This window comes from Rhinolophus sinicus, chromosome 1 (genome assembly GCF_057876585.1).
Source record: "Rhinolophus sinicus isolate RSI-liver-muscle chromosome 1, RSI-T2T, whole genome shotgun sequence".
Lineage (NCBI taxonomy): Eukaryota > Metazoa > Chordata > Mammalia > Chiroptera > Rhinolophidae > Rhinolophus > Rhinolophus sinicus.
The window spans coordinates 197,603,474-197,630,010 of record NC_142501.1 but is presented as its reverse complement, the minus strand read 5'-3'; the positions used below and the strand labels follow the sequence as shown (position 1 = coordinate 197,630,010).

Here is a 26,537-nt window from a genome sequence, read left to right as displayed (position 1 = left end):
AATCACATGAAAAGCTAATAAAGAAGACAGGCCCAGGCTTATTGAGAATCGAGCCCTAGTCTCTGTATTTCTATTGAGTTCCTTAGAAGAGTCTAATACCCACCAAAGTTTGAGAAGCTCTGGTTTAAACATTTTCTGAGACCTACTGGGGACCAGGCACGCTCCTGAGCACTTGATACTCAGTGACTCATTTAATTCTCATAATAATCTTATGAAGTAGGAAGTAGTATTATCTCCATTTTATAGATGAGAAAACTGAGGCACGGAGAGTCTTGGAAAGGTACCCAGATCATACAACTAGTAGGCGGTACATCTTAGTATCTAACTTCAAGCACCAACGGGCTTTGAACATGAGCCCCAAGCTCATGATCACTATACTCTTGTGCCTAGATGATCTCCTCTCTCCACAGAGCCTAAAGATGAATCTCATTTAAATTTAAATCAGATTGCTCCAAACATATTTTTTTAAAAACTTAACAATATCCCAGTATCTCTGATCAGGTTATTTAGTTATTATAAAAAAAAACATTGGGCTACCAAAAATCTTTCTAGCAAAACAATAGTCTCTTGGGTAAATGCCATCACTTCAAAGTCTAATAAAACCTATTTACATCAAGGAATAGCTTGAAGGAATAATTGCTCTCAGATACAAAACTAATAATTCCCTGAATTTTGTTATTATCTGTGAAGTGAAGAATAGCAAAAATGACCCTTAGGTCCATTCATTTGAGAAAACATTATACATTTTTCAAGAAGAGTAGATGAAAATAGTATTATTTAGCTGTAGAGTTCCACACTCCTTTTTCTTACTAATCATGTTTTCATGTTTTTACATTTTCAAGATTGCATCTCTAATATTTAATAAAATCTTATTATTCTTCTAATGCCTAGAAATTAATAATGTGGAGGAAGATATTAGAAATGTCTAGAGAACTTGTTACAGAGATGTGCAGACATGCACAATGAATAAAAGGAAACATTCTCCTGTTTTATACTTTGTAACCCCGTTAGTCAGTATAAGTTCTGAAATTTAAATTTATCATTATTAAGAGGGAGGATTTCTGAAACCTTCTGGAGACATCATTTTTATCTCTAGTTGGATTTATAAGACTAAAGTGGGACCTGAACATTTTTGAGGCAAAAATGACCCTCCCTTGTCTCAAAGAGGAAATGTGATGTTAAGCAAGCCACATACAAATCACAGCTCTGTTATTATACACTTTATTGTGACTTTTGATAATCTAACTGTCAAGTCTTAGTTTGCTAGTCTGTAAAATTTAGAGACAATAACCCCTACCTTATAAGGTGTTCCAAGGGTTAAATGAGATAATATTAGTTATTTTCCCCTCTATTTTGAATCTCTACAGCTCTGAAGCTAAAAAATAAAAAATATAAATAAATAAACAAACAAATAAATAAATAAGAGAAAATACACAATGACAACAACAAACCATGCACACCAAAAATAAACATTCTGGAATCATGGGTATGCACGAGACATATCATCAGAAAACTCGGCTATGAACTTGGAAGCTCTGCTTCCCTCTTGTTGTGTGACTTGAAGCAATTCTATTTACTCTTGAAAAGCGCAAATTTCACTCTTGTCAAAAGGAAATGAAAATTTTGACTTCCCAGGCTTGCTCTAATTTGGACAGTCTATGTTAAGGGAATATAAAAAGTAATTATGAAATTTATTTTAAAAATTTACATCATTACTCATATCTTAAAAACCTTAAAATGTGCTTTTCAACCATCCACATTTCCTGTCCCCTTTCTTTATCTGTATTGTGAAGTTGTTACAGCAAATGAGTCAGTTGAGATGGAACCATTTATTTATCTGATGTAATATGTCAATGTCAATGACAATCATATAAAGTGTTTCCAATATGTTTTGATATTAAATAACATCACATGCATACACACACGCACAAGTGCACACACACACATAGTAACACATACTCTTACTAAAATACTAGTGGTGAAACATAGCCACCCCTCCCTGCCCCCTAGGGGCTATGGTTTGACTTTGCCATCTTCCTTTTCCCTTATCAAAAGTGTTATTTGATATGTATGTTATGTTTAGTTCCATGAATTAAACTTTGTTTTGTTTGGGGAATCTGGAGAGAATATCACTCCTTGTTAAAAACCAGCACAATGGACCACTGGGCCTAGATGTCTGCCAAGGGGCACCCCAACACTGAAGTCCAACTCATCAGGGCCAAACCAGAAACAGAAGACCAACACAGCAGTGTAAGGGGCCAAAGACCCTCATAAACCATAAAATCAGAGTTGAAGTGCTGTAGAGACAGTCACAATGTTAGGGAGACAAAGAAGGGTCCAAGTAGAACGGGATTTTGTGGAGGGAGGTGTGACTAGAACAAGGGCTATTAAAGAATTATATTAAGAAGACAGATACCTCTTGTGATGGTTAATTTTGTATGTTAACCTGGTTGGATTATAGTGCTCAGTTGTTTGGTCAAACACTAATCTAAATGTTGCTGGGAAGGTCTTTGATAGATATGGTTAGCATCTACAATCAGCTGACTATACGTAAAGCAGATTGCCCTCTGTAATGTGGGTGGGCCTCATCCAATCAGTTGAAGGCCTTCAGAGGAAAAACGGGTGTTTCCTGGTGAAGAAAGAATTCTGTTTCGGGACTGTAACCTAGAAATCCTGCCCTAGTTTCCAGCCCACTGCCCTAAGGATTTTGGATTCACAACTGCAACATCAAATCTTACCTGAATTTCCAGCCTGCTGAGGTGCCCTACAGATTTCAGATTTTCCAGTCCTCACAATCATGTGAGTCAATTTTTAAAAGTGAATCTATCGATATCTATATATCTATATCTGTATCTGATCTCTCCATTTGGTTCTGTTCCTCTGGAGAATCTTGACCTCTGTTGTTATTTTTCTTCTCTAATGCAAAGATGTAAAGTTTGGAAGACCACTGGGCTGAAAGTTTGGACTTAAAGCAGCAAGACTTCAGCCAAGCAGCCCCATCTAAAGAAGATTGTAGATGGTCATTCTTTCCTTTGACGAGCACTTAAGAAGTACCTGCTACCTTTTAGGCACCGTATTAAATACTAGACTTAGGTTAGGTTCACACTTCATTGTCTGGGGCCAGAGGCATGAAAGATGGGAAAATGGACGAGAGCATGTTTTGATACTAGCCTGGACTCAGAAACAAGGTATGACCACCTTTACAAGCAGAGGTGGCAAGTAGAATCAGAAGGCTTTTGTGAGCCTTGGGATTTAAGCATGTCTGGTGTTTTGCAGCTGTGGGAACACAAGAAGCAGCACCCTGGACAGTGGCGTTGGGGCATCAGACATCACTGAAGCAGGCAGAGCACCTCGCAAGCAGAGTTTTTCCTAATCATGCATGTGCCACTTCCTGAAGACTCCCGGAAGTCACGGGGAGAGACTGAAGAGGAGCCTGATGTTTTATTCCAGCAAATGAGAGCTAACGATCCAGCAACAGGTAATTGATATCACTGTGAGCTCATTTGTTCACAAAGACGCCGAGGTCTGTGACATTCATGATACAACACACATAATACTTTTTCTTGATTTTAAGTCAATTCCTGACAGATCACAGTTCAATCTAACCTACAGGCACAGCCTGCTAAGTGTCTCCTTCTAAAACAACAGCTGAAAATACTTTTCCTTGTAGATTATAGAATTTATGCAAGTCATGCTCCTGTAAATAAAGTAATTACATATGCCTGTATTCCCCAAAGAGTGCCTCATTTTTGTGTTAGGCTGGCAGGGTGATTTTGATGTTGTCTACATCCTTGCTCAGGTGAGGTCAGTGGTTTGCAAATATACCCCTCTACCCTCTCACCCACAGTTAAATCTGTAAATTCATCAAAGCAGAGTAGGTCTGAGAAAGGCAGGAGTGGACCCAAAGCCCTACATGTGATGGCCCAGAAGTGTCTGTACTCTGAATTTGAGGGAATTATGAGGAGACGTCTCTCTGCCTCTATTTTACTTTTGTCCCTTTTGATATAGTTTTAACTACTCAGATGAGATTGCTAGTCCTCTGTTAGAATGGATCATGTTTCACTCTAAAATGGCAGGAATAGAATGTTTTCTCAATCGCCACCCATTCTGGCTAACGTAAGGATTCCCAAAGCAAAGTTCTCCCTTGTGGGATGGATATGGGAATCTACACCTTCCGTTTCTTATGCAACAGCGACCTCAAAGTATATCATTTCCAGATACACAGGTCGGAGACTAAAGGGGCCTGTCTACCATTACAGCTCTTTGTGTACTGGTCTCACCATCCCTTTAGGACTGAGAATTCCTTGAGAGAAGGGACCATGTCTTACTCTTCTTTGTATTCCTAGCGCAGAGCAGTTGTTCTGAAAAGTTCTGCTAAATTGAATTGGAAAAAGAGAACAGAAGGCGGTCTAGAATTGAATTATACACACCTGCTTCTATCTATGTAAGAAAAACTTTTTATGTTAGGATTAAGATTTTTTTTTTTTTCTTGAACATGCCTTCAGAATCAAATCCAGACTTCTTAGTTGTTGCTTTAAGACTACAAATTGTTTTCCCCTTTAAAATAATTTAAAGCCTCTACCTGTGCAAAGAATTGTGCTGGGCACTTGGGCACTTTCATGTATTTTGCTACATTTATTTCATTACTTTCCATTCATTCCCTTGTCAATAGACCAGGGCGTTATTGTTATTTACTTATCTCAATTTTCATATTTAATTTATTCATACTTATTGATATTTTAATGGTAGTTACTTTTGTTCTTCATAATATCTCTTCACGTGGGTAATTTGCCCTCTTGTTACAGATTAGAAAGCTGAAACTCTGAGTGGGGAAGGGACTCGTGCAGTCCCAAAGGTACATGACAGTAAGGGAGCTAGGCTGTTTTCTGACTCCAGGAATCATGCCTTTTCTTCTGCTCCACAGTTTTATCTTCTTTCCTCTCTATGACTTTTAACCCTCTCAACATAAGCATCCTTACCTCTTTAGCTATCAGTCACCTCTCTCCTTTCAACTCAAAAGAACTGTCTCCATAGTTTTGTTTTCTGGTTCAAAGTGAGGTTTGTGCTGGGAGATTCATGAATCAGTTGGGTGTTGGGATGGTGAGATGATAAAGAGTTAAGGAGATTTACTTACCTGCAAGTTTGAGAAAATCTGAGTTGTAGGAGAATGTTTTGTAGAGAAACCACATGTTTTGTGGAGAAACTACATGTTTTGTAGAGTCTTTCATTAATTGCCTTTAAGTACTTCCCCCCAACCCCCACCTTCCTCTTCCCAAAGTTGTTTTAATAAACAAACCTGATGAAACAGGTTTTTTGGAATCTGTATTTGCTATCACAAGATTCTGAACAGTGGTGTTATGAATGTGAGGGTGTCGTGCAAAGAGGCCAAGGGTCCAGTACCTTTAAATATCTATTGCTTACCTGCTCTTGTCTTCTGCTATTCAGAGTGCAGTCCTTGGACCAACAGCATCACAATATTCTGGGAATTTCCAGAAATGCAGATAAGCAGGTCTCGCTAGTGGAATCTTCTGATCCCTAAGCACACTAAAGTTTAATGTAGTTTAGCTAGAGTTTTGCAGCAATCTTGGTCTGTTCTCTTGGAATCTTACCTTTGCTTTGCTTAAAACAGATGCATACACACATTTGAAACAAACCCTTGATGATTTTGGCAAGGTTATTCCACTGTGTGTATTATTTCATAAGCCTTTTTTTTCTAGCTGCCTTTGGGAATGTCATTCAATTAGTGAAATCAGTTACTTCTAGTTCTCCTAAGAATCTTTGATATGTTTCCCTGAAGGCAAGAACCATGATGTATTTACCTTTGTATGGAAATACAGTTTCTTGTATGTAAATACTCAATAAGTTGAAAGCTGGGTGAAATTGGAAGGAAAGCTGATTGAATGAATGAATACATTGCAGAAGAGGAATTTAGATGGTACATTTCTTGAAGATTGGGACAATGACTCAGTCATCCTTGAATTGCCAATGTGTCCCAGAAAACCTGTCAATAAACGCTTCCTGTTTAAGTTGTTAGATGAGAAGTCCTTGCCTGTTTATTCCTGGCATAAGACCACAGAGAAATAAAATGGGTTGCAAAGGACAGTGCTAGGTACCTTCACAGTTATTATCTCAGCCAGTCATCACAACATCCTGTGAACTGGGTAAATGAGTTCTGAAATGTAAGAACCTGGCCCAAGCTCACACAGCTGGTGTCAGACCTGATAATGCTTGCAAGTAATAATTCCCCATGTCATTGTGTGCATAGCCCCATTTCTGCGGAGATTGAAAGGTGGAAGATGAATGATCCTTTATAAGAAAATACAAAAATAAACAACTCTCTGAGTTCCCCTCGTACATCGGAGGCGCTATGGCTTTGGAGGAAAGAGCTCCTCTTCTTGCCTCTAAACTACAGACGAAGCAGGGACAATGCAATAAAAAGCTACTCCTTAGCAGGGCGTTTTCTGCAAACGGAACGCAGGTGCTGGGACCTTCAGGCGCGGGGGGGACCAGAGAGGAACGGACACAAAGGCCCGGCAGTTGCTTGGTAACGCCCGCTGGAGGAGTCCCAGCGTAATAAGGTCCCGGAGAAGTGTCAGGAGCCCTAAGTGGGACCCTGTAGCCCGTTCTCTTCGCGCCGGCGGCCTGTCCCCGCTGCTCGGCGGGCTAGGGCGGGGGCAATGTTGCAGGAGGAGTCGGATCTATCTCTCATTATTGCTCAGATAGTTCAAAAGCTCAAGGGCTCCAATTTGTACGCTCAGTTGGAACGGCAGGCCTGGGTAAGTGAGGCAGAGTGTGGGAAGGGACGGAGGCGGGCGGGGCTGCGGCGATGCCGGTGTCTGCACCCCGCTGACCTGAGCCAGGGTCCCCCTCTGGTCTCTCCAGCTCCGCTCCTGTGCACCGAAAACCTCTCTTCCGGGTGTAAGGTCCACTTGCTCAGCCTCGTGCGTGGGGTAATAGATTTGTACAGAAGGGTGGGGCGCATCGTGCCTTTCTTCAGGCCAGAGAAACGCTGAGGCTGTTCATTCATACTGCAGGGTTTAATTTTTCATACGGGGTTTAATTTTTTTGACAGCTGGAATCAGTGGAGGGAGGTTGGATCACTCCTTCCTTTGAATGTTCTGTAGGTGGGTTTGGGCCCCAGGGGCCTTTTTACTTTAGTGTCAGTCTGTCACCTGTTTGCACTCTACCCTCCCTCCAGTAATAATCTCTCTATCCATCTACCCCTGCATTTATTATTTTCCAATGTGCTAGGTTCTTTGGATGCAGAGATTGACCAGGAGATCTTTGCCTTTGTGTGTGTGTGTGTGTGTGTGTGTGTGTGTGTGTGTGTGTGTGATATAACTGGAGCCATACAGTATGTAAGTTTTTGTGCCTGGTTTCTGCCATTTAGCATGATGCTTTTGAGATTCATCGTGTTGTTGATATTTCAGTAGTTCTGTTCCTTTTTTGTTGCTAAGTAGTATTTCATTGTTTGGATACACCACTACTTGTCTATCCATTCATTGGTTGCTGGGCATTTCGGTTATAATGAGTTGTTTCTGGTTATAGAGATTATGAGTAAAGCTGATATATACATTTTAATGTATGCAAGCTGATATATAATTTATAGGTTTGTGTTTGAATATTTGTTTTCTTTTCTCTGGGATAAATACCTAGGAGGAGAATTACTGAAATGTATGGTAAGCGTATGTTTAATTTTATAAGAATCTGTCAGGCTTTTCCAAATTAGCTGTAGCATTTTGTATTTTCACCACCAATTATGAGAGTTTCAGTTCTCTGCCTCCTTGCTAGTACTTGATGTCAGTTTTTTATTAATTAGTTTTTATTTATTAATTACACTCCTCTGGTAGGAGCATGATATCCCATTGTGGCTTAATTACATTTCCCTAATGACTAATGATATTGAGCATCTTATCATGTTTATATCTTCTTTGGTGAAGTATCCTGTTCAAATCTTTTGCCCATTAAAAAAATTGTTTGTTCTCTTATTGTTGAATTGTAAGGATTCTTTCTATATGACACAGTCCTTTATCAGATATGCATCTTGCAAATATTTTCTTCAAGTCTGTGGCTTATCTTTTTATTGTCTTAACCAGGTCTTTCAAATAGCAAAAAATTTTAATTTTGATGACATAATTTTTTTAATCAATTTCTTCTTTTATGATTTGTGCTTTTTGTGCCCTACTTAAGAATCTTTTACTGTTTTGTTCTAGAGTTTTGTAGTTTTAGCTTTTCAATTTGGATCTGTGATCCATTTTGAGTTAATTTTTTAGTATGATGCAATGTAAAGCCTTTTTTTTTTTTTTTTGCATGTGGATGTCCAGTACTATACCTATTTCTTTCTAATGCCTAGTTGCTAATTTCCTTGGTACCTTTGTTGAAAATCGATTTAGTACACACACACACACACACACACACACACAATTTCTGGCTTTCTATTCTGTTCCACTGATCAATTTGTCTATCACTATGCTAATAACCACACTTTTGATTTTGGTATCTTTAGAGTAAGTCTTGAAATCAGGTAACTCATTTTGTAAATTACTACAAAAAAACTTGCTTGTATTGGATTAGGATTCTGTTGAATTCTAGATCAATGTGGGGAGAATTGACCTCTTAACAATATTGAATTTTCTGACCCATGAATATACTTTATCTCTCCATTTATTTATATCTTCTTTATTTTCTACTGTCAGTGTTTTACACTTCAGTATACGAATCTTGCAAATATTTTGTTAAGATTTTCCCCTAAGTATTTCATGTTTTTTGATGCTATTTTAAATGTTGACATTTCTTCTCATTTCAATTTCCAATTGTTTCTTTTTTTATTTTAAAATTAAAGTTTTTGTTTAGAATTTTTCAAACATAAAAGTTGGTACAACACAAATTTCCCCAATTATTCCAAAACATCCTTTTGACTAGAACTATATTTTATCATTCAAACCATAACACTTTAAAAGAGTAATATGTAACTTGCCTATAGTAAAACATATACTTCTTAAGCGCAGAGCTCTGTGGATTTTTACATATGGATACGCCTAATGAACTCCCACACAAAACAAAGTAAGCTCATTTAATTATGCTGGGACAACAGGTATAATCAGGACTGTTTGCTTCCTTGTGAGTAGATTCCTGTTAGATCTTTTTGGCAAGAGTAGTATCAGTCGTATAGTGTAGCCAATCAGAAAACACATTTGTTCGTATCATTCCCGGTGATAATTTTGAATACTTGTTTAAGGTGGGCATAACCAATTTTTGTCTTTAAGCCCCATACTTGCCAAATGTAGAAATTTACTTGAGGTAGTTTAAGGTAAATCAATTCCAATTCAGTGAATTAGTATTTAAAAAGTCTTCCCATCTATTTCCTTCTTCCCACCTCTGCTCCTTAGGGCTAGGGATACTTGGAAATGTGCCCAGTTCCACTTTTGCTTCCTGTCAGTGAGTGCACAGGCTTTCTTCATGCAGATTAATTTGCCTCAGTCAGCAGTGTGTTGGTCAGGAGCCAACTCCAGTGCTGTTACTTAGGCACCAACCCTTGGAGTCTTAACTGCCCCTTTGGAGCCAAGGGAAGGGTGGAGGGCTGATCCCAGATTTCTCACATCATATTCCTATTGCACCTTACACCTTACACACATGAACACACCACACATGTGCTTGTGGGCACAGACATATTTTTGTGGCTGTTAACTTTAATTTCCAGATGGGAAAATGGCTCTTTGCTTAGCTCGCTCCAATCAAGGTCATCACACCACAGGGTCCCTTTGTAACGGAATTCATCTGAGGCTCAGAGTATATAGCTACAACTTGTCTCTCTTCCTTGAAACAATATTCTGGGACAGTAAGGGGGGGATAGAATAAAGTAGTTAAAACTTTATAGGAATTTTGGGAAAGGCATGTGGATTTTAGGGAGAGTTGGGGAATAAATATGACTTTGGAGATTTTTATCTCGCCAGGAGAAGTGAGGAGGGGTAAATAAACCATGTTAGTGGTAGAACATGATTTTATAGAGAGAGAATTTTAAGTTTATTTTAGTGTGTTAGGAACAGGGAGCTATCCATAAGCAGAATCAGAAAGCAAAGTAAAATTCCCAAATTAATAAAGGCATAGAGGAAAGAAATAGAATAGAAATTTGAGCCATCCAACGAAAATAAGGAAAAAAATTAAAAAGAAAACAGAATAAACATAAAATAAGATGTAATAAGAAAAATGTGTGTATTATTTATTACACTGAAAACTTCTGACCACTGATAATCATGCCTTTTGGCTTAATCCTATTAAGAACAATAATTTGCGTACAATACATAGTTTCCTAAATACAATAGATGAATTATTTTATATACACATTTTAAACATGTATTTGTGATTCAGAAGTAACCTTGAACATTTTTAATCAGTAAGAATATGCAAAACTATTACAAGAGGAAATAACACTGACCAAGTGCCCTGTGTTTTTATCCCAGAGATGCATCACATCAGAGAAATCTCAGGTTAAGAAAACTTCAAAAAATGTTGTGTTGTATATTAAGAATGTGTTTTGGAGAGTGGAGAGAATAAGAGCGTTCCCTTTAGCTTAAAATGGTCAATAATTAGAAGCCACTGAACTCAGAATTAGAAGGCAGCAGAATGCCCGGGGGAGTCGGCATTCTGAGGTGGGAATCCAGGACAGGAGCACATTGTTTCTTCACTTTAACCCCTTCACAAGGCTCAACTCCAGCTCCCCCTTTGAAAGAGTTGCTGAGGTCACTTCTATTTCAGAAGAGTAATCATTTGATAGAATTCACTTTTTCATCTTATTAACTGCAATGAATGATAATTTGTGAAATGCTTTTCCATTTTAAAACGTAACACTCTGTATCCCAACCAATGCAGACACAAGACACTGTTGGGGGTCTGTGGGTAACATCTGCACCCCACCAGTCTGTGTGCCCTCTCTAAGCAGGAAGCATGCAGGGTGTGGAGCAGCCTGGAGTTCAGCTGTCAGTAGCACCACGTGTTGATAGCAGTCTCCTTTCCACCATTAATTATAACCATAGCTATATCCCTCTTCCTGGCATTGTAATCTCATTGGAGGCTTTGCATCAACACCTTATTCCTCTGAACACATTTGGGACACAGCATATTATCCTCCAGGTGCGAGGGTGGAAAGTTGCAGGCAGGCAGCAAGAAGAGTGCACACAGTCTCCCTTGTTTTGCAGGAACCCAGGCTTGCCCAGCGTAAGACTGTAGCTGGACCCAACCCTCTGTATCCGCTGGGAGACCTCGCCCGTGGACCACACACCACCTGACCCGGGGCCTCTTGTGATTCCACTGCCTCCATCTTCCCAGCTGCGGCTGCAGTTCTGGTCCAGGAGCAAACACATCATCCAGGGCGGACCTTGTCATCCCGACATTGGCCATTTCCTCAAGGAGAGCAGGCGCCCCTTCCTCAGGAGGCGCAGTCACTTTAGAAGGATCAGACCTTTCCAGACTCATTCCCCCTTTCCCATCTTAAATTCCCCTTGAGATTTTGTCAGGATCTTGGCCTCCATTGCTGTGACAGGAACATCCTTTTGATTAGGGTGAGCAGAATCGCATAGTCTCTTACATGCTTCCGATTTCAAGCCTTTGGTGGCCAGCTTTCATTGCTGGCACCAGGCCCTCACGATGTCTTGGAGAAGCAAGTAGACTGGTGGCAGTTTAGAGGGTAATGGAGGAATTGGTACCCTCTTCTGAAGTCTTACTCTTTCATTGCCTTGTGCTATCTTTTGTGGACACAGATCTTTTTCGATTGGTTCCCTTCCCTGAGCTTCTTGTGTACTTGGTTCACCAGCAGCCCGCTGTTCCTCTTCAGCTTGTGCTGAGACAGGCTGGAGTTTGCAAGTCATATTTTTCTCCCCTGACTTCTGTCTGCAGTTCCAGTTCTTGCCTTTGAATTCTCCAAATTCAGAAAAGAAGTTGAGATTGATAAAAAGAAAATCTTTCCAATTGTTTCTTGTTTGTATACAGAAATACAGTTGATATTTGTCTATTTACCATGTATCCTGCGACCTTACTTAACTTACTCAGTTATAGTACCTTTTTTGCAGATTGCTTAGGATTTTCCAAGCACATTTCATATGTGAATAAAGATAATTTTTACTTCTTTATTTCTAATCTGCATGCCTTTTATTTCGTTTTCTTGCCTTGTTACACTGGATAGTGCCTCTGGTGCAATGTTGTATAGGTGCTTTTTATTAGGTTGAAGAAGGTCTGTTCTATTCCTTAGTTTCTGAGAGTTTTATTGTGAATGAATATTGAATTTTGTCTAGTGATTTTCATGTATCTGTAAAGATGCACATGTGATTTTTCTTTTTAGTATGTTGACATAGTGAGCAATATTGATTGGTTTCGAATTTTGAACCAATTTTGTATTCCTGAGATAAATTCCACTTTGTTACAATGCATTATCCTTTTTTACATATTTCTTGATAAGATTTGCTAGTATTTTGTTGATTTTGCTTGCATTTTCATTAAAAAATGATTTATAGTTTTAACATCTCTGTCTAGTTTTGATATCAGATAATGCTGATCTCATAAACTGAGTTGGGAAGTATTCCCTTTGTTCCTTTTCTGGAAGGAGTTGTGTGGAATTAATATTATTTCTTCCTTACGTGTCTGGTAGAATTCTGAGTAAGGTCATCAGGGCCTGGAGTTTCCTTTGTGGGAACATTTTTAATAAAAAATTTAATTAGTAAAATATATGCAGGGCTATTTAGGTTATTTATCTTTTTGAGTGTTCCATGTGTACTGGAAAAGCATTAGCATTCTGCTGTGGCTTTTCTATAAACATCCATTAGGTCAAATAGATTGACAGTTTTGTTCCAGTGTTCTCTATCCTTACTGAGTGTGGAGGCTTCCGTCAATACAGCCAGGAGGCAAGCCAGGGTCACATTTTGTTATTACTGTCATTGGCTTGCATGCGCCACAGGCTTCAGATTTGGTGTACTGCTGTAACTTTGTCCTTAGAAGGGGCTGGGGGCATTAGAGGGCTTTTCTCAGTGTTTCTACTACATCCGCAGCTTGCATCTGTCTCTGCTTCTCTGTGCCACACAGGGACGCCTCTCTCCATCTCTTAGTCCTCTTCAGCAGTAGTCTGTTGTTTGTTACTCAGTCCTGACTCACGCAGGTACAGACGTTCTCTATTCCCCTGGTCCTGTCTCAGTCCATGTGCTCTGGGGGTGGGTCTTTCTCAGTGTTTCTGCCTCTTCTGCCTTTGGCAGCCAAACTCTGCCTTGTATCTGTGGCAGGTAACAGGTGAAAGAGGAATTCTGTTCCTCCTAGTGCTGGCTTACCTCTGCTTTGTGCTGCTGCAGGATCCTGGGCCCAGGAGAGTTTTCTTACCTTTCCATGAGGAAGATGATTTTTGCATCTATCTCACCCCCAGAAGCAATGAATTATTGCCTTGTGTTCAAAGTGGTTTGGTTTCTGAACCCTCCCCTAAAGGTTTAAGGCTTTATTTACTCTCACATCAGAGGAGAGTTTGGACAAGCTGATATTGTTTTATGCTTGTTCTGCAATGGCGGTCTATCCTTCTTGCACACCTGTGCCACAGAAAGGGCCTTTTTGCAGTTTCCCGCTCTTCCCCCAGTCTTGTGGGGGCACCTGGTAGAGACCTATGGAAAAGAGCGTGCAGGGAAGTGTGCATTCCCTTTGTGTTTTGGGCTCCCAGTCATTCTAAACTGACACGGTAGCCCACATCTAATCTATAACAGTTAAATTTTTAGCTGATTAGCCGACTCCTTCTTTCTCACTTGTATGATTGCCACCTTTTCCTCTTGTGCTCTGCCAAAGGTAAAATATAATAGTTTGGAGTTCCCTCTTGTTACTCTTTAGAATTTAATTCACTTGATTGTCTTACATCTTCAGTTTTCTGATGGATTGAAAAATTATGATTTTGTAGATTATACCACTTTTTCTCATTGTTAGGGTGGGAGTGACATTTCTTATACTGGCTTTTTTATATCCTATGCATTAGCAGAACTCCAGTAATAAGTGTTTAAGAATTATATCTGTATCCACGAAAAAGATTGGTCTATAATTTTCCTTTCTTGTAATGGTTTTGACAAGTCTTATATCAGGGTTATGCTGGCCTGCTAAAATGAGTAGGGAAGTATTCCTTTCTTTTTTATTTTCTATTTGTTGCAAGAGTATTATGCGATTGTTGTGTTTTTGTTTTTCTTTTCTTAAAAGTTTGGAAGAATTCTCCAGTGAAAACTGTGTCTCAGATTTTATTTGGGGACGTTGTTTTTTTTTTTAATTAGTAGACTTTATTTTTAGAATAGTTTTAGGTTTACAGAATGATTGAGCAGAAGATACAGAGTTCCCAGACATTCTTTCCCGCCGACACATAGTTTTCCCTATTAACCTCTCGCATAGTGTGGTCCATTTGTGGCAATTGGTGAAACAATATTGATAAATTATTACCAAAGTCCTCAGTTTACATCAGGTTCACTCTTTATTTATTTATTTACTTATTTATTTTTTAATTAAAATTTATTGGGGTGACAATGGTTAGTAAAATTAAATAGGTTTCAAGTATACAATTCTGTAATACATCATCTATATATCATATTGTATGCTCACCACCCAGAGTCAGTTCTCCTTCCATCACCATATATTTGACCTCGTTTACCCTCATCTGTCACCCTCCTCCCCTCTTACCCTCTGATAATGACTGAACTATGTGACCCAGCAATCCCTCTTCTGGGTATATATCCAAAAAATCTGAAAGCATTTATCCACAAAGATATGTGTGCTCTGATGTTCATTGCAGCTTTATTTACGGTGGCCAAGACATGGAAACAACCATAGTGTCCTTCGATAGGTGACTGGATAAAGATGTGGTACACACACACAATGGAATTCTGCCATAAGAAAAGATGAAATAGTGCCATTTGCGACAACATGGTTGGATCTTGAGATTATTATGCTGAGCAAAATAGACAGAGAAAGCTGAGAACCATATGATTTCACTGATATGTGGGATATAAAACTGAAAGCAACAAAGGAACAAGACAAACAAATAAAGAAACAAAAATTCATAGACACAGGGTTCACTATGTTGTACGGTTCTATGGGTTTTGACAAGGTATAATGTCATGTGTCCACTATTCCAGTATCTTATAGAGTAGTTTCTCTGCCTTGAAAATCTTCTGTGCCGCACCTACCCATTCCTCCCTCTTCTCACAAGCCCCTGGCAACCACTGATTGATTGATTGATTTTTTACTGTCTCTATAGTTTCGTTTTTAAGAATATCATATAGTTGGAATTACACCTTATGTAGGCTTTTCTGACTGGTTTCGTTCACTTAGCAATATACATTATGTTCCTCTATGTATTTTTTTCTGAATAATATTTTATCGTGTGGAAGTATCACAGTTTGTTTATATATTCACCTATTGAAGGATGTCTTGGTTGCTTCCAAGTTTTGACAGTTGTGAATAAATACAACTGCTATAAACATTCCTGGGAAGACTTTTGTGTCAACATACGTTTTCAACTCCTTTGGCGTGATTGCTGGATTACATGGTTAAGATTATGATTAGCTTTGTTAGAAACTGGCAGCTTGTCTTCTGATGCGGCTGGACCATCTTGCATTCCCACCAGCGATGAATGACAGTTTCTGTTGCTCCACAGCCTCACAGCATTTGGTGTTATCAGTGTTTTAGATTTTAGCCATGCTAATAGGTATGTTGTAATATCTCACTGTTATTTAAATTTGCAATTCCTTAATGGCACATGATACTGAGCATCTTTTCATATGTTCATTTGCCACCCATACGTCCTCTGTTCAGATCTTTTACACATTTTGTTAATTGGGTGTTTTGTTATTGTTGAATTTTAAGAGTATTTAGTATGTGTCAGGCACATACTAGACCCAGGGGATACAACAGTGAATAAGATAAAGTTCTGCCCTCATGAAGAGATGATAGCGTTACAAATAAATACAGGTTTACAATCCACTATCTAAAACCTGGGGCCAGATATATTTTGGAATTCATATGTTTTTCCAGTTTTTGAAAGCTAATTTATGGCTATGCTGTATATTATTTAATAGCCTACCATGGTCTTGCAGTATCTTGTAATTATATACATTAATATTTATGGAGCAAAATGTATGAATTTTCACACTCAGTGTGGTAAATAAAGGACTAAATAGTCTCATGTCAATTCAGGTCAGATCACATTTTGCTGTTAAATGAATTCAAGTCAGGACATATTTTGCCACCAATTCAGTTATGAAAAAACTTTGATTTTCAATGCTTTTCCAAGTTTTGGAATTTCAAATAAAGGATTATATATCTGTACATATAACATCAGACAGTTAATTGCCTTGATGTAATAAAAAGTTGAGCAAGGGCATAGAAAGAAAGATAAAGCAGGGTAAGGAGATGACTACATGGGACCCTCATAAATGTGTATTTGACTAGTTTTTAAGAGAAATAAAATAATAGACCTATAATATTATAAATTTATAAAAAATATAGAGATCTTTTAAAAGTAATGCAATGTTGGACTTGAAAAATATGTGATGACAATTTTAGTTTATATCCATTAGCACAAATCCTATATCCATTTAATAGAAATCAGCTAACTCTTAAGAGGCAATTTTACAAGCTGCTTTGATAATATACTTTTAAACAATTGGATGTTTGTTACATGTCTTTAAAAATTTATTCTGGAGGGCATTTTCCTGTCACCAGCATTTTTTGGACTGCCTCCATTTTGTCTGTTTGAGTATACTCAGAAAGTGTTAGAGCAGTGTTGGCTCAACTTAATTAGAAAAATAGAAGCACACAGAACATGTCAAGACCAATATAAATGATTTTTAGATTTTTCCCTACCACTATTGCTTCTCTTTTTGTGTTATAATTCAACACGGACTGTATTATAATATGTCCTTTTAAATATTGAAGTTTAATTATTTAAGATCTTAGTGTGATAACATGGGGTTCTGTGTTTCTAAGAAAGGGTTGTTTTTTATTTCTGAGTTTCCTGAGTTACGTTGTTATGAAGTAAACCTGCATCTTAAAATTGAATTTGCTTACTCATCTAGAATAATAGCCTAAGTCCAAATTTGATGTCTAACACTAGATCAGCATCATGATTTTAGATTGTGTGTTATTTGTATTTAAAATGAACGTTGTGTAAAACCTCATGTCATTTCCATTCCATTAAGTATTTAGTAAGTCTTTTTGTTCAGATTGTTACTATAAGTAATAGAATTGTGAAAGGAAGAAAGCTGGAGAGAGAAGAAATAATATAAAGGATAGGATGTTGTCACAAGTCTAGAACCCCAGTGTCTCTTTACTAAAAAACTTATGAGATTATACTTCAAGTATTGTTTGTTTTGTATTCATCATTATCAGAAATAGGTACCATGTACAGAGAATTTCAAGACCATAAAAAGGAGAGAAGAAGCTGTCCATTTATTATTTATTTTAGGGAAATGAAAATTAAATGGATTTAATTAAGTCGATTTCAAGTAAATATATTTTTTGTAAGGCATGAATAGATAGAACATATATTGGTATTGAATTCCTGTGCCATGATTAGAGCTTACTATCTTCTGTCTTTTTTTTTTTCTCTCTAGGGTGGTATTTGGCATATACTAGGGAAAGCTCCAGATGGCACTACTCCTGATGACATATAAATTAATAATTCAGGGACTCTGATTGTGTTTGGTGTAAGTCAAGGAGTGGTATCATCCTCACTCATATGTACCTTGGCTACTGCCATGTCCTTTAACCCTGGAAAGTAAGACAGTGAACAAATAAATTTCAAAATAAGGAACCTCTGGTCGTCATAGAATATACGTACTTGAGGGATAAGATAACTATTAAAATGTGGGTTTACTTTGCGTAAGTAAGTATATCTCTTCATGTTTTATTTCAGCACTGAGTTGCTTAGAGAAAGTCATGTAAGATTCTTGAATTAGAGAAGGCCAGGTTGAAATGAGAGGGAAAAGATAGATTGCTAATTGTGAACTGAAGACTGTTTCAGGCATAAAGCCTATTATGAAAGGAGGCTGAGAAGTAAAGATGTGGGCAGAGTAAGGCGGGTAAGACAGCCGGCCCGTGCTGGCAGAGAAGGGGATCAGCTTGGGGATATCAGCTAAAGAAAGCCAGTGAGGGAGCCGTCTCTAGGTGAGAGAAACCAGAGCAGGGCTCCAGTTATACAACCCAGATTGAGCAGAGGGCATGGTCAGCTTGTACAGAGCCAACATTTCCAACTAAATTTGAAACTAAAATTCATTCCTGGCTGCAAGGCATGTCCAGTGGGACGACTAAGATTACAGAAACAAATCTGGTCGATTCAAAAGTTTTAGGAAGAAATGGGGATATCCAATTCAACATGCTTTGATGAGCCTCTCTTCTGTGGTGGTGATGGACTCTTGAGAGAAATTAAACAAAGTCCAAAATAATTATGTTAATAAGTATGCTTGGAGATTGATGTGGGAGAGGGCATCGTGTCCTTTCTTTAATCACACTTCTCCCTTAACTTTTTGTTTATGTCCCTCAATGCACTGTGAGTTCAAGAGTGAGGAGAACTCTGTCTTATTTTTCTTTTTATATCCAGCAACTGCCACACAGGACGTGTTCAAGTAATTGTTGGAAGAAGAATGCAAATGAATAGGCTTATCGTAGTTAAAATTATACTGAAAGGAAATGTCTGGGATGGAGAAGGCTTGGATGGCACCCAACGTGGGACGATGGGAGTGAATTCCCAATGTAGGAACGGCGAGAAGGCCAAGCCGAAGTTCTCGGTTAGAGGGTGCTTCTAGAGAGACAAAATTAGATAGGTTGGGTGGGTCTAGATTTTCACAGGATTGTAAATGCCAGAATGAGTTGGCCTTTATTCTATAGGCAGGGAAGGGGTCATTGAGGTATTTTGAGGAGGGTGGTTTTTAGGAACATTCCTCTGGCACCGGTGAGATGGACAGGAACAGAGCAGAGTGTTCCAGCTCTATCCTCCACTCACTCCTTCCCACGTGCATGGGCGCTTCCACGTTTCCACAGCCTGTCAATGCACGGAGCATCCCCACGCCTTTGCTCCCCTTGTCCAGTTCCTTCAATGAGAATCACGCGTAATTGTTCCTTTCTCTATGGATGATACCTCTGCTGTAACGTATTTTCTTTCTTATAGTGGAATTCGTTTTATTATTATTATTATTATTATTGGCTCTTTTCTTTTCTGGACTAAAATTCCAGAGAACAAGGACAATGTCTTATTTGTTTTGTGTTTCCCATGGGGTTTTGCAGGTGTAGATCAAAGGAACCTCTAGTGCGAATGCGTTCACTGAAAACATATTTCTGAAGTACTGTGTGACAGCTATTGTGCAGGGTGTTGGGGACAGTGATGAAAGACACTTGTCCTCAAGAAGCCTGTAGTCCAGTGCAGTGGTTCTTAAAGTATGGTCTGTGGACCCCTGGTGGTCCCTAAGACACTTCCAGGTCAAAACTAGTTTATAATATAATATAACATAATATAATATATAATACAATAATACCTGTTTTAAAAAAGAAAATCTTATTGTGCTGACATTTGTGCTCATGGTAAAAAGCAGTGTCAGTGGATTTAATTGCTAGTGTCTTAGCACAAATCAGGGAGCTGGTACCAAACTGTGCTAGTAATCATTATACTCTTCACCACCACACTTTTACAAAAGAAAAAAAGCTAGTTTTACTTGAGTGTCCTTGATGAAACAGTAAACAATTATTAATTATATTAAATCTCATTTCTTCAGTATACATCATTTTAGTATTCTGTTTCAGGAAATAGAAAGTATGCATAAGGCACTTCTTCTGTATATTAAGATAAGATGATTATCTAGAGGAAAAGCACTCCTGCAATTAATTGATTGAGTTACAAGCAGAACTGCTTTTTTGTTGTTGTTAATGAAACACCATTTTTACTTAAAAGAGCAATTGACAAACTATTGTTATTCAGACTTAGGTATTTGGCAGATATTTTCTCTGAAATGAGCAAAGTGAGTCTCACTTCAAGGAAACCATTATGTGTTGCCGATGATGAAATTCAAGCTTTAAATAAATACTAGATTCTGTAAAACTTGTATCCACCACTGTGAACTTGATGGCTTCCCAATACTTAAAGAACTTTCTAATGATATTGATGGTGATATTAAGGAATGTTACTTTTTGGATATTGTTTAATGAAATGTGTCCACTGCATCACTTAGTTAATCGATATATTTGAAATGATCAATGCTTAATGTTACAAAATCATGTATAGGTAGAAGATTGATTCAAAGTGCAAGGCAGATCAATCATGCTTATGTAATAAAGTATGAAAAGTTTATTGATATTCAGATTCAACATTGCAACTAATCTTGAGGAAATTACTACTTGTCAAATTTTGGTGTACTATCAAAGGAGAATATCAGCCTTATTAGGAAAGGACATTACAATAGCCTTCTCTTTTCCGGTTACATATCTGCATGATGCTGATTTTTTTCATATACATCAGTCAGAACAAGCTAGTGTCACAGATGGAATATCACAGCAAATTGAAGAATCCAGCTGTCTTCTATTAAGCCAAACATCAGATTTGCAAAAATGTAAAACAGTGCCTCTTTTTCTCATTCATTTTTGCTTCTGAAAATACAGTTCTTTTAAATAAAAATATTTAGGTTAATAAACAATACGTATTGTTATTTTTAGATGTGTTAAATGATTTTTATTGTGGTAAAATATACATAAGATTTACCATTTTAGCCATTTTTAAGTGTATAGTTCAGTGATATTAAGCATATTCACACATCTCCAGAACTTTTTCATCATCCCAAATTGAAAGTCTGTACCCAGTGAACAATAACTCCCGATTTCCTGACCCCCACAGCCCTTGGCGACCACCATTCTACTTTCAGTCTATTTGAATTTGACTATTCTACCTTATTATAAGTGGGATCATATGGTACAGTAAGTCCTCACTTAACATCATGGATAATTTCTGTGTTTATAAGTAAAATGATGTATAATGAAACCAATTTTACCATAGGCTAATTGACATAAATGAGAGTTAAGTTCCAATGGCATCTCATCAATGTTATAACGAAATGGCGTTGAACGAAATGACATTATTTGAGGACCTGCTATATTTGTTTTCCTGTGACTGGTTTATTTCACTTATAATGTTCAAAGTAGATATGTCAGAATTTGCTTCCTTTTTAAGGCTAAATAGTATTCCATTGTATGTGCATGCCAGTTATGTTTATGTATTTATTTGTCCGTGGACACTTGGTTTGCTTCCATATTTTAGCTATTGTGGATAATGCTGCTGTGAACATGAGTGTACAAGTATCTGTTCAAGTCCCTGCTTTCAGTTCTTTTGAGTATGTACCCAGAATTAGAATTGCTGAATCAGATGGTATTTGAATTATTATTACATTTTTTGAGGAACTGCTGTACTAATAAGCAAAGAGGTTTAATTTTTCTGTTTTAGTTTCTAATGCTGTAAATTATCAGTGGACACCATCCACTCTTAGATCATTAGTAATTTATAAGAGTCCTGAGACTTAAACGTCTGAGAGTCAATCAATGGTCTAGTGGAATGAATGAAGTGGTGAGGTCAGTTAGCATGTGACTAGAGTAGAGGACAAGTTGGACGGGATTTTGCTCAAAGAGGAATGGCCAGAGTGATAAGAAGAATCTGTCATAGGAGGGGAACTTCAAGAACCTGGAAATATATGTGACCTTGAGAAGAGAAGTTTTTAGGAAAGACATAATAACCATCTTTGAATATTTGTAGGTATCTCACGGAAAGGGATTAGGCTTATTTTCTGTGATCTTGGGGTGGAGGTGGGGTGACGAATTTTAAGGGGAACCAATTTTAGCTCATAATAAAGATTTTTTTTTATTACTTTCAGGTGTATAAAACAATGTAATAGACATTTACACCCCTCACAAAGTGATAATCCCCTCCCCCAATCTACTACCCCTCTGTTGTCGTATATAACTGTTACAATTCCATTGACTCTATTCCCTATGCTGTACTCCATATCTCGTGATCATATCTCTATATATACATATGTAAATGTATATAAATATATATATATATTTATTTTATTTTTTTTAAATTAATTATAGTTAACATTCCGTATTATTTAGCTTCAGCTTCAGGTGTCTAGTCCAGTGGTCAGGCATCTACACAGTCTATGAAGTGGTCCCCCTAATAAGTCCAGTTCCTATTTGATCTACAAAATCTTTACAACATTATTGACTATATTCCCCAAACTGTACTTCATATCCCTGTGACTATGTTGTGATTACTAATTTGTACTTTCCAACCCCTTTACCTTCTCCCCCATCCCCACCTACTTTCCACCTAGCAACCCTCAGTTTTCTTTCCCCCTATATCTCTGAGTCTATTTCTGTTTTGTTTGTTTATTCTGTTCTTTAGATTCTACATATAAGTGAGATCATATGGTATTTTTCTTTCTCTGTGTGACTTATTTCATTTAGAGTAATATTCTCTAGGTGCATCCATGTCATTGCAACTTGTAAGATTTTATTCTTCTGGCTGAGTAGTACCCCATTGTATAAATGTACCAGTTTTTTTATCCAGTCATCTACTGATGGGCATTTCAGTTGTTACCATGTCTTGGCTATTGTGAATAGTACTGCAGTAAACATAGGGGTGCATATATTTTTTCAAATTAGTGTTTTGGATTTCTCTGGATAGATACCTAGGAGTGGAATTGCTGGGTCATAAGGTAGTTCCATTTCCAGTTTTTTGAGATGCCTCTATACTGTTTCCCATAGTGGCTGCACCAATCTGCAATCCCAGCAGCAGTGCACGAGGGTTCCCTTTTCTCCACATCCTTCCCAGCACTTGTTTGTTGATTTATTGATGGTAGCCATTCTGACCCGAGTGAAGTGGTATCTCATTGTGATGTTATTTCCATTTCTCTAATGATTAGTGATGGTGAGCATATTTTCATATGTCTGTTGGCCATTGTAGAAAAATGTCTCTTCATGTCCTTTGCCCATTTTTTAAATTGTTTGTTTGTTTTTTTGGTGTTGAGCTGAATGAGTGTTTTATAAATATTAGATATTAACCCACTGTCAGATGTATCATTGGCAAATATCTTCTCCCATTCAAGAGGATATCTTTTTGTTTTATTGATGATTTGCTTTGCTGTAAAAAATTTTTTAGTTTGATGTAATCCCATATGTTTATTTTTTCTTTTGTTTCCCTTGCCCGAGGGGATATATCAGTAAAAATATTACTCAGGGTAATGTCTGTAAATTTACTTCCTATATTTTCTTCTAGGTGTTTTATGTTTTCAGATATTATGTTTAAGTCTTTAATCCATTTTGAGTTTATTCTTGTATATGGTGTAAGGAGGTTGTCCAGCATCTTTTTTTGTATGTATCTGTCCAGTTTTCCCAGCACCGTTTATTGAATAGACTGTCTTTACCCCAATGTAAATTCTCGCTTCTGTTGTCATAGATTAAATGACCATATAAGCATGGATTTATTTCTGGGCTGTCTATTCTGTTCCATTGATCTATGTGTCTGTTTTTATGCCAATACCATGCTGTTTTGATTACTATAGTCTTGTAGTATGATTTGATGTCAGGTAGCATGATACCTCCCTCTTTGTCCTTATTTCTCAATATTGCTGTGGCTATTCAGGGTCTTTTATAGTTACATATAAATTTTAGAATTATATGTTCTAGTTCTGTGAAAAATGTCATTAGTAATTTGATAGGGATTGCGTTGAATCTATATATAGCCTTAAGTAGTATGGAAATTCTAACTATATTAATTCTTCCTATGCATGAGCATGGTATATGTTTCTATTTATTTGTATCTTCTTTAATTTCTCTCTTCAGTGTCTTATAATTTTCTGAGTACAGGTCTTTTACTTCCTTGTTTAAATCTATTCCTAAGTATTTTATTGTTTTTGAAGCAATTATAAATGGGACTGTTTTCTTAATTTCTCCTTTTGATAGTTTGTTGTTGGTGTATACAAGTGCTACTGATTTCTGAATATTAATTTTGTATCCTGCTACTTTACTAAATTCACTTATCAGTTCTCATAGTTCTCTGGTGGCATCTTTGAGTTCTCTATGTGTAGTATCATGTCGTCGGCATATGACAATTTTACTTCCCCCTTTCCAACTTGGAGGTCTTTTATTTCTTTTTCTTGTCTGACTGCTATGGCTAGAACTTCCAGCACTAAGTTGAGTGAAAGCGCCTTTTAAAGTCCTCTAAAACTGACAGGTTTTTCTCTCCTTTCCTTCTTTTTCCTTATAATTTATCAGCTGAACAGCTGAGTTGTTTGACATTTAGAGTTTCTCACATCCTAGATTTTTCTGATTGCACACTCATGGTGAAGCTTAATGTGTTCCTCTGTCCTTTGTATGAATTGTAAGTTGACAGCTAGACCCAAAGGCTTAGGCTTGAACTGACTCAGGAGGCCACATCATTGACAGTGGTGTTCTCTCACTGAGAAGGCCATAATGTCTGGTTGTCTTTTGCAAGGTTAAGAGCTGCTTCTGCTCCATGCCTAGAATTAGTAATTCATTAGGGGTTGCAAAATGGTGATATTTTAATTATATCACATCTCTTTTAGTTATTAGCTGGAATACTTTTATAAAGAGACATTTCCTCTTATCTATTATTTTGTTACCCATAGTACAATTCCTATAGGAAAGACAGGATAAATGACTTTTACCACTTTCCAAGATAATAAGTTGGTTCCCTATCATCTTCAATTTTTATTTATCAACATTTTCTCCTCAATGTGGCCTTGTGTGGAAAGGATGCCCTGATGGGTCAGTTTTAAAAATTCATAGGTGCTAGGCTGTTCCAGTCTTTTCAGACCTCATCTGTTATACTGGATTAGACAGAACCCCTCCCAGTGTCAGCTCCTGTTCTAAAATTGACTTATCATATATTCCAGTGAATACTTGTTGGCTACTTTGGAGTTCTCCTGTTTTTACATTCATCAGCTACCCCACTTCTTCCTTCTGCTTCTTCGCACACAGATGCTAATATCATATAGGTCTTGTGTCTATTGGTTTGTCCACAGCTGCTGGTATTTTAGGTTTGTGGAGCATATCTTATCACCAAGTTTTTATTGCATATCTTTTCCTTGGGGTTTTGGTTTTTCTACCTAGTTGCTTGGTCTGTTTTTATGTGGAAATTAGGGAAATTAAAAAACCAAAAGCTCACTGCCACCAATACCATCTTCCCAGGAATGGGTTGAATCCTAGAAGAGTTAGAGTGGCATTGAGAATAACTGAAGCTTCTGTCTGGAAGGTCTGGTGGATGGTAATTACATGGATGAGGATTCAAAAATAGAAGAGAAAGAGCACCAGGTTGTGAGTGGAAGATATTATCAATTTTTTATTTCTTAGGTTTGAAATGCTTACAAGATACCCTAATACAAATTCCTTCTCAAGAAATAGCCTTCTAGAATCTGAGCTACAAGGTCGGACAATTAAGTTTGCAAACTTGTTGCACCGATGTTGCTAACCATTTTTTGATATCAGAGGGATGATTCCTTGTGAATTTGTACCAACTGGACAAACAGTTAACCAAGTTTACTATTTGGAAGTGCTGAAAGGCACTTTTCCAGTGCGTGAAAAAGTTAGCCGACTTGACTTTTCGCCAACAGTTAATTCATGGCTCTTGCACCATGACAATGCACCAGCTCACACAACATTGTCTGTGAGGGAGTTTTTAGCCAGTAAACAAATAACTGTATTGGAACACCCTCCCTACTTACCTGATCTGGCCCCCAATGACATCTTTCTCTACATGAAAGTAAAGGAAATACTGAAAGGCAGACATTTTGACGACATTCAGGACATCAAGGGTAATGCGACGACAGCTCTGATGGCCATTCTAGAAAAAGAGTTCCAGAATTGCTTTGAAGGGTAGACTAGGCGCTGGCATCAGTGCATAGCTTCCCAAGGGGAGTACTTTGAAGGTGACCTTCGTGATATTCAGCAATGAGGCATGTAGCACTTTTTCTAGGATGAGTTCTCGAACTTAATTGTCAACTTTGTAGGTGATGAAAGAGCAACATGTTGACAGTAACTGAAGCCATTATAAGTTGGAGAAATTACTATTTTTGGTAAAAATTACAGTATGAAAAACCAGTAGAGTAGACAGCCTGCACTTGAAGATGAAAGACATTACTAAGCATTTGTGAAATAGTTTTATATATTTTCCATAAATATGCACAACAGATGCAGGGTCACCGTGAGCAGCAATCCTAAGAGGATGCGCTCCATTTTACGGCGGCTGCTCCGGGTTTCTGGGCGTTGGGTGTAGATGCTGTACATGTTGGATGTAATAGTAATAGAGGGAATTTAAGAAATCTGAGTATTTTTCCTACCAGAAAAAATAGATGTTAAGTATTCATTAAAACCCTATGTGATGTTTAATATTCATAAGCTGCAAGTTTTTATATTTAGACTACAGTCTACTATCACAGATCGTCTATTTTAAGAGTAGGTAAAAAAGTCTTTCTTGTGAGCTA

General features: G+C 37.6%; 1 protein-coding gene and 1 pseudogene across 6 annotated transcripts in view; one reads left to right on the top strand and one right to left on the bottom strand.

Moving 5' to 3' along the window:
• Positions 1-6,534: 6,534 nt before the first annotated feature.
• TBC1D19 (TBC1 domain family member 19) overlaps positions 6,535-26,537 on the top strand; it is a 113,452-nt gene continuing 93,449 nt past the window's right edge. For 2 of the 6 annotated variants that reach the window (XM_074322109.2, XM_019743921.3), the window contains exon 1: positions 6,537-6,776. In XM_074322109.2, coding sequence (XP_074178210.1) covers positions 6,678-6,776 — 99 coding nt within the window. In that variant the 5' untranslated portion in view covers positions 6,537-6,677. Of the gene's footprint in view, positions 6,777-11,302; positions 11,559-26,537 lie in introns of those variants that run through there. The other 4 variants (XM_074322112.2, XM_074322118.2, XM_074322099.2 and 1 more) reach the window with 3 other exon arrangements.
• Positions 11,062-26,340, bottom strand: LOC109453854 (developmental pluripotency-associated protein 4 pseudogene; annotated as a pseudogene).